Source organism: Thunnus maccoyii, chromosome 14 (assembly GCF_910596095.1).
Source record: "Thunnus maccoyii chromosome 14, fThuMac1.1, whole genome shotgun sequence".
In the NCBI taxonomy this organism is placed as follows: Eukaryota; Metazoa; Chordata; class Actinopteri; order Scombriformes; family Scombridae; genus Thunnus; species Thunnus maccoyii.
In genome coordinates this window covers 10485001-10500004 of record NC_056546.1, presented here as the reverse complement: position 1 = coordinate 10500004, position 15004 = coordinate 10485001, and the positions used below count along the sequence as shown (strand labels likewise).

At 37.1% G+C, this 15004-nt stretch overlaps 1 protein-coding gene across 1 annotated transcript; it reads right to left on the bottom strand.

The window, feature by feature from the left end:
* Positions 1 to 1600: 1600 nt before the first annotated feature.
* LOC121911307 (p53 apoptosis effector related to pmp22) lies at positions 1601 to 13831 on the bottom strand. Its single transcript, XM_042432656.1, has 3 exons — positions 13307 to 13831; positions 6014 to 6154; positions 1601 to 1979 (listed from the first exon to the last, which is right to left on the bottom strand). Exons 1-3 carry the CDS (start codon positions 13509 to 13511, stop codon positions 1768 to 1770), a joined length of 558 nt encoding a protein of 185 aa, XP_042288590.1. The 5' UTR covers positions 13512 to 13831; the 3' UTR covers positions 1601 to 1767.
* Between the last annotated feature and the right edge of the window lie 1173 nt (positions 13832 to 15004).

Below are 15004 nucleotides of genomic sequence, written 5' to 3'. Positions count from 1 at the left end.
AAAGACCAACAACACAACACTGAAGAAGGTAAGGCACGAGTGTTACACAGAGTATATCAGAGGATTGTACAGTGTATCATCAAACCAGAAGGTGGTTAACCAAAGGATCATCATTGAAACTCTTGGTCACTTAGATTGCCAAGAATATATATAGATTTTCCCTTCCTTCTTCTTTGATATCCAAGCATCCAGTCATGTGTAAAAAACACTAAAAGAAACAATTATTCCAGTTAATCTAAACTACACACTGAATGCTTTCTCTAAGAGGCACTGACTTTAACACTTGGAATGCACATAATGAACTTCTGACTTTATAATGTTCCCTTTAAACCAACATGTCAACACGTGACTTAATTAAACAAGGCAGTTCACATGAGTTTAGACTGTTTAAAAAATGTTGAAATATTCTTGTGAGGATAGATTTTTCCACAGAAGATTGTTGCACATCTATTGTTTTTGCTATTTTAGCCAGTTCTCAATTCTCTAGAAGTGAATATTTATTAAATTGGGACTGTTTTATAAATCTGCTGCAACAGAAATTAATCAAGATTAGCTTTTAGTTTAGAGTGATGGAGAAACAACAGTTGCAGCCAAATCAGGGAATTCAAACATGTCTTCTTCCTTAATATCATATCAAACATCACAACGCTGTGTCTACTTGTTAAAGTGTATTATTAGTAGTGTTCAGAAAAAAATACAACGACAGCACAGCAAACTCCCACAGTTATACCCCTTTGGTAATAAGTAAATAAAAAAGTCTGGAGGCAAACAGCAGATAAGAATTATCAAAAAAAAATGCATAAAAAAGGTGCAAACACGACCATTAAACTAGATGTTCATTCCCATGTGTAGAGATTACATTCAGATTCTGAATCCAGCCTAATGTTTACATTATAAACAGCAACAACACGCAGAATGAAAGACACATATTGAAGGATTCAAAAACTAATTATAACACACAGGACTAAATAAAACCATGATTAGTGATTCCTTTTGCATCCTGTGCAAAGATTTTACTCTGGACTGCTTTTACAGCAAATGAGGCTTAATGAGATCTACAGTAAGATAAAGCAATGCCTTAAATATGATGACATCCCTTAGGTTAAGTGCACTTGGGTGATCTTGCATTGAGAAGTACAGGTACAAGTACAGATAAAATCAGGAATATGAAGAATATGATTTTTTTTTTTATGACTTTATCTAAAATAGAGGTCTTTACATTTAAGCTGACGTGACCTCCAATCACAGTCCACTTCCAGGAAGCATCGCCCTTTGCTTCTAACTTCACTCTTGAATGGTAGAGGAGGGGCCATCATGGATCTTTGGTGAAATGGTAAAGTGTCAAAATGTTCAATGGCCAGCACAGATCCAGCTCAGAGTGAAAAGTGGGAATGGCTGTAACTGGGTAGGTGTAGGGCTGGGCAATAAATTGATATTATATCAATATTGTGATATGAGACTAGAAATCGTCTTAGATTTTGGATATCGTAATATCATGATATGGCATAAGTGTCTTTTCCTGGTTTTAAAGGCTGCATTACAGTAAAATTATGTAATTTTCTGAACCTACCAGACTGTTCTATTATTTGTCTTTACCTACTTTTTTCTACATTACTGTTGATTATTTATCAAAAATCTCATTGCGTAAATATGTTGCGAAAGCACCAATAGTCATCCTTAGAATATTGTTGTAGCATCGATATCAAGGTATTTGATATTTGGTTCTGTCCATATCGCCCAGCCCTAGGTGGGTGTGTAGTTTTGTCTTTAAGCGGAGGAATAGATGTATTTGGTCTTGGCCAGGCCGGTCAGCTCATCCTCGTAGCGTGGCAGGCAGCAGAAGAGGACGGCACAGCCGATGCAGACGATGGTGGCGCCCCAGCCAAAGCCGTAAGCCCAGGTGTAGTAATAGTGACCCTCGAAGATCAGCTCGTTGAACTTGACGGGGTAGATGATTAGAGCGATGATCTGGAGGATCACTGCAGAGAGAGAAAGATGAGAAAAGTTAAGAACACACTTCTTTGCACAGCTCAGTGAGCAAGGAAAGAGAGTTGCGAAACGACAGACTTTGCTTTACGTTCATTTTGTTGCAGCAGCCGTCAACACGGGAGAAATTTAAAAGCCCTGAAAACTTAAGTATTTCTCCACATTATATTATCTCCACACTGTAAATATTCATGACTAAATAAATAATACTCAAAGTTAAAGTTGTACTTACTGTACTACTTAGTGGACAATGAACAGTATAGAAGATGTTTACATATAATTTTACATTAAAATGTATGTACTGTATATGATGCTCTGTGTAACAATTGCAAAAAATGTAGGTTAATTGCATTTAATTGTACAACAAATTTGTGGCAAAGTGTGATAATGGTAACTTGTTAATACATTTGATAATTTATTCTCCAATTTCATAGATCTGTAACAATTTTCTGTATCTGTTTATCAAAATAAGTTTTTAAGTAATAGTCAGCTTGAAAGATGACAAATTGATGTATTGAATTATTGCCAATCACAATAGAGAGAAAGAGCCAAAAAGTGATTGACGTTAAGAAACACAGATAAGTATTTCATCAGTGCGCTCTGAACAGTTTGATTCCCAAATCTAAACAGTGATAGAAAAGTCAGTCGATACGACACACGATTAGACAAAACAAGGAAACGAAGAAAAAACAAACAAACAAAAAACTTACAGTTATGCACCCAGTAGGAAAAATAAGCTACTCCGGCATTAACATCAGGGTGAAGAAAATACCTTCACATGAGTGTGTAAGAGTTGCATCAGCATATCAACATCTGTGACATCGGATGAGTCAGTATTTTCAGACAGAGACCAGATCTGCTCTGAATGACGCCTGTCACAGTTTCTATACAGTTATTCTCGAGAAAGGTGTGGCATTGACTTTTCCCGTGATTCACTTTGCTGGAACAATCATTTAAGAATGACTTTGCATAGCTCTTAACGCCTTCAAGCAAAGGCAGGGCAGGCGGTGAATAAGGTGCGATACTTCATCCCAACCCCAACTGTTGTACTAATCATCGACTCACAACTTAACTGTAAAGACTCCCTTTAAAATTTCTGTTTTATTACATTAGAAAAAGTTTGTTACATTTCAAAGTAGACCATATAGTTTAAAACTATTGATTGCATTTTCCTGCCTGCCAGGTAACCATTCCTCACAGTTAATTATAAGTATATGAAAAGCAACCTGCTGAGACTTAAATGTACCTGAGAGAGGTATGCATCAACATAAGTGTCTTTATTGTTTCAGCCGAAACACGGTGATGTCAGCCGTGTAATATTAAAGGCTTTTTATTATACTCAAGACTCAGAGTGCCTTAGATTTTTCACTCTTGTTTGCAGTTGTCTCGGCTGTTGACTCCAAGAGCACCTTTTTAGCAAAAACACTTCTAGATTTTTCCTTCTTTTTAATCACTTAAATATTTGAAAGGCCACAAAAAATACCGAGCTGTGGATCTCACTAGTGATTAGTGGTCAGCTCTTCTTGTTATATATTAATGCTATATCTTAAAGCTGAAACTTGCTTGATTTGTGGATCTTCAGAAAGGTAATTGGCAGCAATATTGATAATCGACTACTCATTTAAGTAATTTCTTAAACAAAAGTGCGTAAAATTTTCAGGTTCTATCCACTAAAATGTGAATTCTTCCTTGTTTTAAATTGAATATATTTGGTTTTCACATCACATTGGGCTCTGGAAACTTGAGATGGACATTTAACATTTTCTGTACCCAAAGATTAATAAACTAAGAAAATCCTCGGCAGATCACTGATGCAAATAATCATTAGTTGGAGCATTATTGTATGTTAACTCTAAAAAGATTGCTTTGGCCATTAAAACATAAAGTCTTGGGTTTGAGCTGGACTAAGCTGATACATAATATAAATGATTTTGGGGATAATTTGATTTTTCTATTCTTAAGGCTACTTACGGGGAAATAAAAATATACTTTTTTTGGTAAAAGCATAGTACTGCACATATCAAATTAACATAGGTGGGGTACAAGGTGATTCATATGAGCCACAGATCAAACACATGAGTATTGTTTTCAACTACTAACTGCTGTGCTGTTACGATGAATCAGTAAGGAGAGCTACTGTAAGGGTAGCGATAATAGAACTAAATTATAAGTGGCTGTTTAAACTCACAGTTTCGCAATCAAAAGCTATACAATTGTGTGTGGTGTGTGTGACAATGTTTGGCTCTGTCCCATGTTCTCAGACTCTCTGTGGCGTGAGTCAGTCAGATAAACAGACTAAACCAGCTGTTTCCATGGTACTGTCACACCAAAAATCCCCAACCTTCCCTTTTTTCGCAGTAATTCACTTTCTACTTTCTTCACTCCCTCTCTACCTCCCTCCCTCTCTCTGCTGTACTTTTTACGTCAATCCCACATACATCACCCTTTTTCTTTGGAGTTCAGGTTACGTTTTTCATCCATCGATCACTCCCACTTAACGTCCATCCCTTCTAAAGAAAGCCACAATGTTGAATGTCCTGGTTTCCACCTCCTACTTCCTTCCTACTCCTCTGCTTTTACATGAACTGTTAACCTCTACCTCTGCTGTCTCACACTCCCTCGCAGATTGTTGGAATTTCATGTTCCCAAAACACAAATGATGAACTTAAATGAATGAAAATCAGCATAACGCAAAACTATCTTCCACATAGTCTTGTAAAGTCAATAAATTTAATGGTTTGGCTCAACGAATCACAAATGAACATACAGTAGTAATACTTTTTTTGGTGCCGACTGAAATGTTTCTGTAGGATTATTATTGAAAGTACTGAAAGTTGGCATCATGCCTTGTGTGATTCAAAATTTTGTAACTTGGCCTTTCAACATCATATTTACTGATTTTAGAGCTGCAACAATCGACAAAAAAATTAATCACCAACTATTTTGATAATCAATCTTTTTGAGTCATTAAAAAAAAAAATTCCTCCAAATTCTTTTGTTCCAGCTTCTTAAATGTGAATAATTTCAGTTTTCTTTAGTCCCTTATGTTAGTGAACTGAATATTTTTGGGTTGTGAACTAACTGACAGAGCAAAACAAGACATTTTAGGTGACATCTTGGGCTTCAGGAATAAGTGATTGACATTTTTCACCATTTTCTGACATTTCATAGACCAAACGACTAGTTGACTAATCAAGAAAATAATCAACAGATTAATATGATAATGAAAATAATCGTCAGTTGCAGTCCTATCTGATTATAATATTAATTTGGCAATTTTGTACTGTATTGCATGTAAAATTCTTGGCTGCTTATGTTTAGATAACAATTAACATTTGATAAATTTGGCTTCTTTTGTAGAAAAACATATTTATATTCATCAAAGCAAGGTATCATTTTGGCCTCAGTACCGAAACTCATATATTATAATGGCGTCAGTGCAGCAAACAATACTCAGTCCTATTTACAACCAGCGGTATCTAGCCATGCAGATAGTTTGGTTATAATAATGAAGGTGAATGGAATTTATTTCTCTTTTGAATAACTGAACAGCCTGTGTCCTTCAGGAAACAATGACTTGGCGCATAAAGATAATCCTCACTGTGAAAACATTTATAGGGACTAAGCCAACCAGACATTTCTTGAGGCTGCTCATTGACACTGCAGTTAATTCACTTTTCAGGTTTTAAAGTCTACACATGCAGGCGTAAACACGTTCTTTACGGATGGAATATCACGAACTGTACAGGTAACACCAGAGGTGTTTTTGTTATCAGTAGCAATTATTACTTATTGATGTTACTGACTTATTTATGGTTGAGTACTGTTCTTTGTGTAATAAGAGCTCATTTCATTTTTTAAGGAAGTACAACTGAAACATGATGATTTGGAAGTCCTGCACTTGATCTGCTTTAAACTTTGTTCTTCTAAAAAGTATAAACTAGTAACTTTCATGGTCTGTTGCCAAGTCCTCCTGACGCTGCTTTAAGCGTCTCTGCGTGTTTATGCATGTGTGTGGGTATCTTACCGACAACAATCAACAGCAATCCAATGAAGGGCAGCAGGGTGATGTTGAGTGTGCAGCACAGAGCCACGCAGGAGATGATGAAGGCGACGATAAGAATTAGGAGGCCGATGATCATCAGAGCAGCCACTGCCTGGGCCCAAGCTAAAGTCCAACACACAAACAGAAAAAAAAGAGTTAGCAGACAGAAACACTAATAAAAACCTGACAAAAAATAATAATTTTTGGTCCTCTGTAACAATAATGGTTCTCTCTCCAAAAATATAACAGACACAATATGTTTTACACAACAGTGACACTGCTCTTGTAAAAACGCTTGTTATATTATATTTTATGTATGATGTATTATGTGTTATAACTCTGATATTTGTAAAAATATTATTATTTCTGTCTGATGGTTATAATCATTCTGTGTTAGAAAAACTTTTTCTCTGGAACTAAATGAGCCATCTATTGTGCAACAGGTGTGTCTGCATGGCCTTTACTAATTGTTACACTCACACCGTGAACACATTGCACAAGGTTAGTAAAACAGGTTGCATTTATATAGCACCTTTCTAGTCTTCTGACCACTCAAAATGCCTTACACTACATGCCAACATTCATCCTTTCACACACACATTCATATACTGATAGCAGAGGCTGCCATGCAAGGTGCCAACCTGCTCATCAGGAGGAGTTTCAAAAGCTCATTGACAAACACACACACACTCACACACAAACCGATGGCACAGCCTTCAATGTCAATATCGATATTTGACACTTCGACATGCAGGCTGGTGGAGCTGGGGATCGAACCGCCGATCTTCCAGTTAGTAGACAACCTCTGTGATATCAAGTGAGGGACACAAGTTACCACTCATACATACCTGCCACACCCTTAACAACACTTTCTCTTTCTTTGTCACTCTGTGACACTCGCTGGATGAGGCCTCTGTAATTATAAAGGAACGTGAAGCACTGATACAGGCTAAAACAGGCAACTTCCCACCATATGTTGTTTTAGATCTTTGGCCTCAAAACCATATGAAATACTTGACAGATTTTAAGTGTACAGCACTCTTTGTACAAACCACCATATGAGATGTGAGATATTGTGTTTCAGTGGGGAAGTTCCCGCTGTATATAGGGAAGCGTTTACAGTGCAAAATAATCTCTGTTAGGAAACATCTCATGCCTTGGCAACACATTTTTTTTAAGTGTTCTGTGTGTAAAAAAATCCCTCCCTTTGCATTGATCGCCATGGAAACATCCAGCACAGGTCAAATTTCAACTTACAAAATGATGATCAGACAACAAGTAATGCAGATAATCCTCACATTTTTATATACTGTGTGTTAAGATTACAGCCAAACCCAATGTAAAGATTAACAAGACACTGCCACACCCAATTCAGCCCACACCCTAAATTATTATCACCCGTATGTTTGTGTGTGTGTGTGTTAAAGCAGTGCCTTACCCACCTCAACCTGAGGCGTTTTTTCCAACATGCACGCACACACCTAACTAGTTCGACAGGTTAAATTTTCTCCCATTATGATGTTAAGAGGCATTCGAGCTCCCTAACGACACAGTGTTGTTCTTTATTTCATAGTAGATTGTTAAAACACAGACCAGACTCATTCTGAGCTTCAGCAGTAAGGCACAGCCCTGCACAAACACCATAATGTGAGGAACTGCAGCCTCTGTGATTGACTGTTTTAATTATCCCTTCCAGATTAGATAGCATGGCATGTGAATGATATCAGGCATGCTTGGAAGACTCTCAAGACTCTTCCAGCAATACATGAAAACCACTTAACAGTTTGAAAAGCAATCCTGCAACGGCAGAAATCAGCTTGCTAGACTGTTGAAAGATTTAAACTGTTTAAAGATTTAAACGTAAGAAGCTTTTTTTCTCTCAAAAGTAACTGAACATAATTAGCTTAGCATTCGAGCACTCTGTAGTTTTGTGACGCAGTGATAATTCATCATCCGCACTGTGGTGAATTAAAAAATACTGTAATTCAGAAAAGGTATAGCTGAAAGAATGAACAATGATCGACTCCATTTAAAGTGGACATGTGAGCATTTGGATTCCTACTGCAGACTTTACTGACAAGCCAGTCAGGTTGTTCATGCTTATGAGCAAAACAAAAAAAGGAATAATCTCCACTTGTTGCCTTCATATCAAATCTCTTGGAGGCCTTTCGGTTACTATGAGCCAGGGGCAAAAGTCAATTTCCTCCTTACATTTTTCTTTTTATTAAGGTGTCCATTTACACACACCGACGCCTTCCTCAACATGCATACTTAACATGCAAAATGTGTACACTACAGCTTGTTGTTTTGTGTTCTCATGCCGTGTGTGTGTGTTTCAGGTTTAAGTTGGGGAATGTATTGTATTGTTAACATTTCTGGGTGTGTGCCAGTGTGTCACTCAACAGCGCTACAACTGCCCGTCCATATCACTTCTTACTAACATCTGTTTTCTTCTTCTGGTCACAACTACAGATATTTAACTGCACTTTTACACTTTGACTACATGAACACATCAACATGTTCTTGTCTGTGGGTTTTTTTTTTTTAATCAATGTGCCCCTATGAATTCCACAAGTTACTAAACACTCAGACTGAAACATGCTCCGACTCTCCCACGTTCATTGCATAAAGCCGTGGCACTGACAAATGTGTTCTACAACTGGGGAGGTTTTTTGAAAGCTTGATTTTAGAGGAGCCCTGGTCTTACAGTCAAGGATAATATCCATCAAACCTCTTAGAAAAAGGCTTTCATACAAGCAGCAGGGATCAACTTGACACCCTGCAGTGCTTTCCTTGAAAAGATTTTAATGGGACACCTGCCCAGCCAGCAGATCTTGATGCTGGGAACATTCACGCCTGTGTTTTTACTCATACTGTAGAATACTTGCTTGTTGAAAAATGAAAATCTTTCAGTTTCTTATCAATTGGCTGTAAGTCAATGATAGAGGCGTTACTAAGCTTCATGACTTGTTTGTTTATTCATGTAATAATGAGCAACATTTGGATTCTGATATCAATATACTGTTTACTTAGAGTGGCGGCGAGTAGTCGATTAATTGATCAGTCGATCGACAGAAAATGAATCTGCAACTATTTTGATGAACAAATAATTGTCAGTCAGTCATTTTTCAAATATGCCAAATATTAAGTGGTTCCTACCATCATACATGATAGTAAACTTTATATCTTTGGATTTTGGACTGCTGATCAGACAAAACAGGATATTTGAAGACATTTCTTTGAGCTTTAACAAATTATAACATTTTTCTCTATTTTGTAGACAAAATAATCAGCAGATTAATTGATAATGAAAATAATCTTTAGTTGCAACCCTATACTGTATATGATAATGTAATAAATCTTCAGGAAAATCAATTGAGAAGCTATTTATGGATAAAATAGTCAAACTGGGATGTCTGTTTTTGGCTAATCCAGGAAATTAAAAACCTAACCAATCAAAGTATTTCATCAGAATGATGCAAGAAAACTAAAACTCCCATGTTGCCACAAAGAAGTCCTGTTCAACTTTACAACATTACGCTTATTGACCAATTACAGCACATTCAGAAATATTAAAAGGTATCGCTACCATCTGTCTCACGATATGTATCGTCATATCGCCCAACCCTCAAGCATTGCATCACATTGAAGCTGGGATTATCTACTTGTCATACTTTTTGTTAATGATACACGCCTAAACATGTTTATTCCTGTTTTTCAAATGGAAATGGCAGTTCCTGGAAATGCAGCTTGCAGCAAAGGGAGCGGCCTAGCAACCATGAAAGGGAGTCTGTTTGGTCTGATGCCAATATTCACTACATCCTTCAATTCACCCACACACACACATTATCTGTGCTTGTTTCTGTAGTTTTCAGTTCACCATGATATCCCCACCAGTATTTACGCCTGAGTCACGATAGCCAAAAATGCTCAGAGGAACTGCAGGGCAAAAATGTGTCCTAGATCCAGCCAGCAGTCTTCTGGCAGCTGTGTCCGTCTTTTGTTTAACTACGTCAGTCCTGCTTAGTCAAAAGAAGATCCGGCCAGAACAGCATCAGTGCATAGCATGGACAAAGAACAAAATCTAAAACTTCAAATGAGACCAGAAAATACCTAAAAAAATACAGCAGCCTATTGTCTTCAACACTCACTGACCTGATCTTTGGCACATTTCATTCCAGTTTAACTTCTGGGAACTAGATAAAAAACCATCTGTGTTTAACTGTGTTAGTTCACACTGATAATCGTCTCTTTTATGGGTCTCTACAGCTGCTGCCAAATAAGTTCACATTGAACATTTATATAAATAATAATATATAGTAATATATAATAATAGTTTTCATTATCAATTAATCCGGTGGTTATTTTCTCAGTTCATTGATTGATAAAAAGTCTACATAATGTCAAAAAATAGGAGATTATTTTTATTTGCACACACATTAGACTGCATAAAATCCAGATAATAAAAATAAAAGATGTGACAGGAACAGAAGCCACTAGCTTATACAACAGACCTCCCCTCAACTTAAGAAGAAAAACAAACAATAACAAACAGTAGCAGTGCACAGTTCACACAAAAGAACAAAATCTAAAACTTCAAATGAGACCAGAAAAAAAAAAAAAAACAAGTTTCTACTCACTGACCTACCATCATATATTCTAAGAGCCCCAGAAGATGTCTTTAAATGTCTTATTTTGTCTGACTGACAGTCCAAAACTGAAAGTGATTAATTTTCAATTAGAAACTGGAACCAGAGAATGTTTGGTATTTCAAAAAATTGTGGTCATTTCATGAGTGAATTCTCAGTTGATCGACTAATCGATCAGTTATCTAATCATTTTGGCTGTAATTTGAACAATAACAAACACACAGGAACACATGTTAATGCTGAAACACAAAAATAACAAGATTCATATTTTGGAATTAACATCTAGGTAAGATGGGTCATTTCACTATAAGAAGATTTTATGTAACCGACAACAATTACTATTATAATCCTGTTACTGATATATAGCCGACAGTTAATCTTATTACATAAAATAAATAAATGTACCAGAGCTTGTATGATGTTAACAAAGGCTCACTGTAATCAGCCTTTGATCAGGACTTGAAGTTCACACTCAGGTTATGTAGTAATGACTTACAATAGCTAAGAAAACAGTGCCGAGTTTGTAGCAAATGTTAAAAGGAACCCTAAAATATTCCCAACTATCAGGAACATCTGTTTATAGAATATAAACCAGTTACTTTTGATATCTGTGTGTGCCTTTGGCAAGAGAAAGATAACCTGCAGTCAGTGTGCAAACTGGTCAAAATGACTGATAAAAGCTAAAGTTTAAGAAGTAGAGACACATTTCCTCAAAGAACACGTGTGTTTTTAGATCCCAACAGGAGCCGTGAGCCATTCGCTGGGCTAGGAGACTTCCACAGAACCTGATAAGGCAACAACACTTTCATTGTTGGTGACTGTGGGTGTGTAACACAAATAGAGCCTGAGAACATCAGTGCAACAACAGAGTGAGTCTGTTCTGTTCAGGAGTTACTGTTCAACATATCTGAGAGAGTGTCAGCAAGTTTACGTGATGAAGGAGAAACTCATTAGCAGTTTGTCTATAAATAGCCGTATCTGTGTTGACATGTCTGACATCCAGTCAGCCATCTTAAAATCTGCTTCTCATCCCCTTTTTCTGGAGTGTACTGAAGGTCAAAAACTATTTCAAATATTTAAAAATCGGCCTGAGGTGTTTTGTGGATTTATGGTTTAAAAACTACAGAATTTTTGCTCCCAGCGAGCAAACTGACTCCAACAGACTAAACTCTGTGAGCAATTTTGCAAGAATGAGGTTATTTTAAAACTCAAAGCTACTTTTAATTATAGTCCTCTGATGATTCATTTATGAGTACACACAGAGGTCAGATGTTTTATTATTGTCAGTGGTATTAGAAGTAGTTACTGTAGTGAAGGTAGTACTGGTATAGTGCAGTATTGGCGGCAGTAAGATAAAAACATAAAGTAGTATCATGTTTGAGAAGAAAAACATACACATCATATATATATACATATATATACATCATATATATATACATATATATACATATATATATATATACATATATTATTAGTGGAGTTATAACAACCACATCTCTGTGTATGAATTTCTCTTACAATGTACCACAGCAGGTCATTGAGGAGCAGGTACCTCTCTTTGAAAAGTTTCTTCCTACCATAATGCCCATTGAAACATTGTATGTGATACTGGGCTGAACAAATAAACCTGACTTTAAAAAAAGACATTTCAAGTAAAGCAATAACTATTAGTTGATTAATTGTTAAGTTGATTGACAGAAAATTAATCAGCATCTATCTTGATAATCTAAAAGTTGTCTTGAATTAGCCTACTGTAAATATAATATTTTGGGTTTTGGTAGGACAAGTAAAGCTGCAATGATGAGCAGATTAATCAATTAGTCGATCAAAACTATAATTGATTTATTGTTTTGAGCTTTTTTATGTCCAAATTCTCTGATTCCAGCTTCTCAAATGTGAATATTTTCTGGTTTATTTAGTCGTGTATGACAGTAAACTGAATATCTTTGGGTTGTGAACTGTGTGACATTTGAGGACATCACCTTGAGCTTTGGGAAACAGTGATCAACATTTTATCAACCAAACAACTAATCGAGAAAATAACCCACAGATTAATCGATCATTAAAATAATTGTTAGATGCAGACAACATAAGGCATTTGAGGACGTAACCTTTGTCTCTGGGACGTTGTGACCATTTTCTAATGTTTTAATGAACAAATCACTGATCAATTAATCGTGAAAATAGTTAGTTACAGCCCTAATTCAAAATATATTTCTCCTATCAGGAAATATTCAAAGTTTTTTTTACTAAAGAGGCTGTTAAGGGTTGTTAGACACCACCTGGGTTAAACCTCCCTCCTTCTTTCTGTTGTGTTTGCTCAGAGCTGGAGGTGATAAAGAGCCAGTTAAAGTCAATGAAGACCAAAGTTCAGTCTGCCTGCCTTCCTGAGTCCTGTAGGCCTCCCTCCTCCCTTCAGCCTGGAGTTTCTGTTTGTTATCAGAGCTCGAGTCCTTCAGGTTACAATATGTGACTGTTGAATTTTACACCCCAACAACAACACTGAAATCAGCTCATCCTATCAGCTTCAGGAAGTCGTGTAATTCTCTATTTTTATGCCATTCACTGTGGTGTTATTGTTCTGAGCCGCCTATCGTGTTTCATGTGTGGTGTAATTGGCACTTACAGAACTCCATAAGCGACTTGCAGTCCCAGTGTTCATTCCTGCCCCGGCACTGGTCCCACATACTGGCGTAGTGAGACTTTGCGTCCTCGTCCTCGACCCATCCCGAGGTAGCGGCGATGGCGATAATGTCAAAAATAATGGCGAAGAGCAGGAGCAGGGGCACGATCCACCTGCAGCGGGGGTAGGCGATCCCACAGCGAAACATGACCGACGATCAGAGTGTGTGGAGCGGGGAAGAGAGGAGGACAAACACCGGCAGAATGCTTCGCAGTCCGTCTGGTTCAACAGTGACTTGTGCGTCTTTGCGCACAGAGTGTCAGTGGGTGTGGATACCAAATAAAAAAAATGCCCCACCCGAGTATGTAATGCTCCGGAGTTGCTGCTTGTCTCGCTTAAAGCTGACTCAAGCCCAGCCCCATTCAATGTGTCATATTACACTCAGGAGGGAACAGTTGGAGCGGCTGAGTCATGAGTCCCAGAGATGTGTTTTTGATAGGAAATAAGGCGGTTATTAAATAAGGGATTGCAACAGGTAGCTGGACTGGGCTGAGAGTGGGTGGGGGAGTGAGAGGAAGGAAAGGTAGAAAAACAGATAAAAAGAGAGTGAGAGGGAGGGTGATGCAGTACATTATGTTGCCACAAGAAGGCAGCCCACTCATAAGTACAAAATCTACAGCCTTCCTGTGCAAAAATGTCAAATGTTTGAAGCTAATATGAAGCTTCAGCTGTCCAAATTAGTCATCTAATATCTTTCAAAGTTAGTCTTTTAGTGCCAAATTCCCTCTTTGTTACAATCCTTATACTGCAGCTGAAACAGAAAACACTGTCTGTTGAAGACTTTACTAAAAAAGACTGTAACTGTGGGAGATATTCACTTTATTTGACTTACTCAGACGGCATATTACCTTCAGATGAAATACATTTCATAAATACATTTTTGCACAAAATGAAGAATGTGGATTTTGTCCTCCATCACTTAAATTGTAAACACATTAGGGTGGGATCTTTTAATGGCCAGTATAGAGGAATGATTACAGAAAGCAAATCATCTTTCAATGTTCATATGGGCACCTGACTGTTGTTTTAAGACAGACTGGGAAAAGTGTGAACATACCCTTTAAAGACATTTGCCTCCAAATGTGTTTTAAGACATAAAATTACTCTGCTTTGAATAATAATTTGTGTCTGATATGTTTTTTCCATTTAAAGAAAGTTTAGTTAAAGTCCATTCTCAGTGTATGTGCACTGGAGAATTCAAATTCCTACATCACACTTGTATAAGTTGCATTTTGGACCACGATTGGCTTCCAAACTAGCTGCAATGTCACAAATCATGCTCTCCTTAAACTCAAGATTTTCAGCAAGCACAAAAAAACATTCCACTTTTCGCAGGTGAATGTGAAAACGGTCTTCTAGTGTCAAACTCTGCACATAAATCATTCTGCACAGTGAAGCTCAAGCATTCATGTGAAGTAACAACAAGCAAAATACATTTCTGAGTGGAGTCGGACTTTAAATATCTCCAGTATCTCCAGTAGTACACTGTTCCCTTTCTTTAAAGGCCCATACACATATATTTAAAGTACAGACATGAGACAAATTAAAGGAAAAACCTGAATAACGTTTTGCACTACCAAAGTGTTTAAGTGTGCGTCTTGTAATGCAAGACGCACACTTAAACACTTTGGTTTTGCTGCT

Bases quoted from the DNA above. Each gene is read 5' to 3' on its own strand.
- LOC121911307 (XM_042432656.1), bottom strand. From the start codon at position 13,511: ATGTTTCGCTGTGGGATCGCCTACCCCCGCTGCAGGTGGATCGTGCCC. The intron at 6,155-13,306 runs GTAAGTGCCAAT...GTTGGACTTTAG, and splicing joins CAAGTCGCTTATGGAGTTCT to CTTGGGCCCAGGCAGTGGCT. The intron at 1,980-6,013 runs GTAAGATACCCA...CTCTCTCTGCAG, and splicing joins ATTGCTGTTGATTGTTGTCG to TGATCCTCCAGATCATCGCT.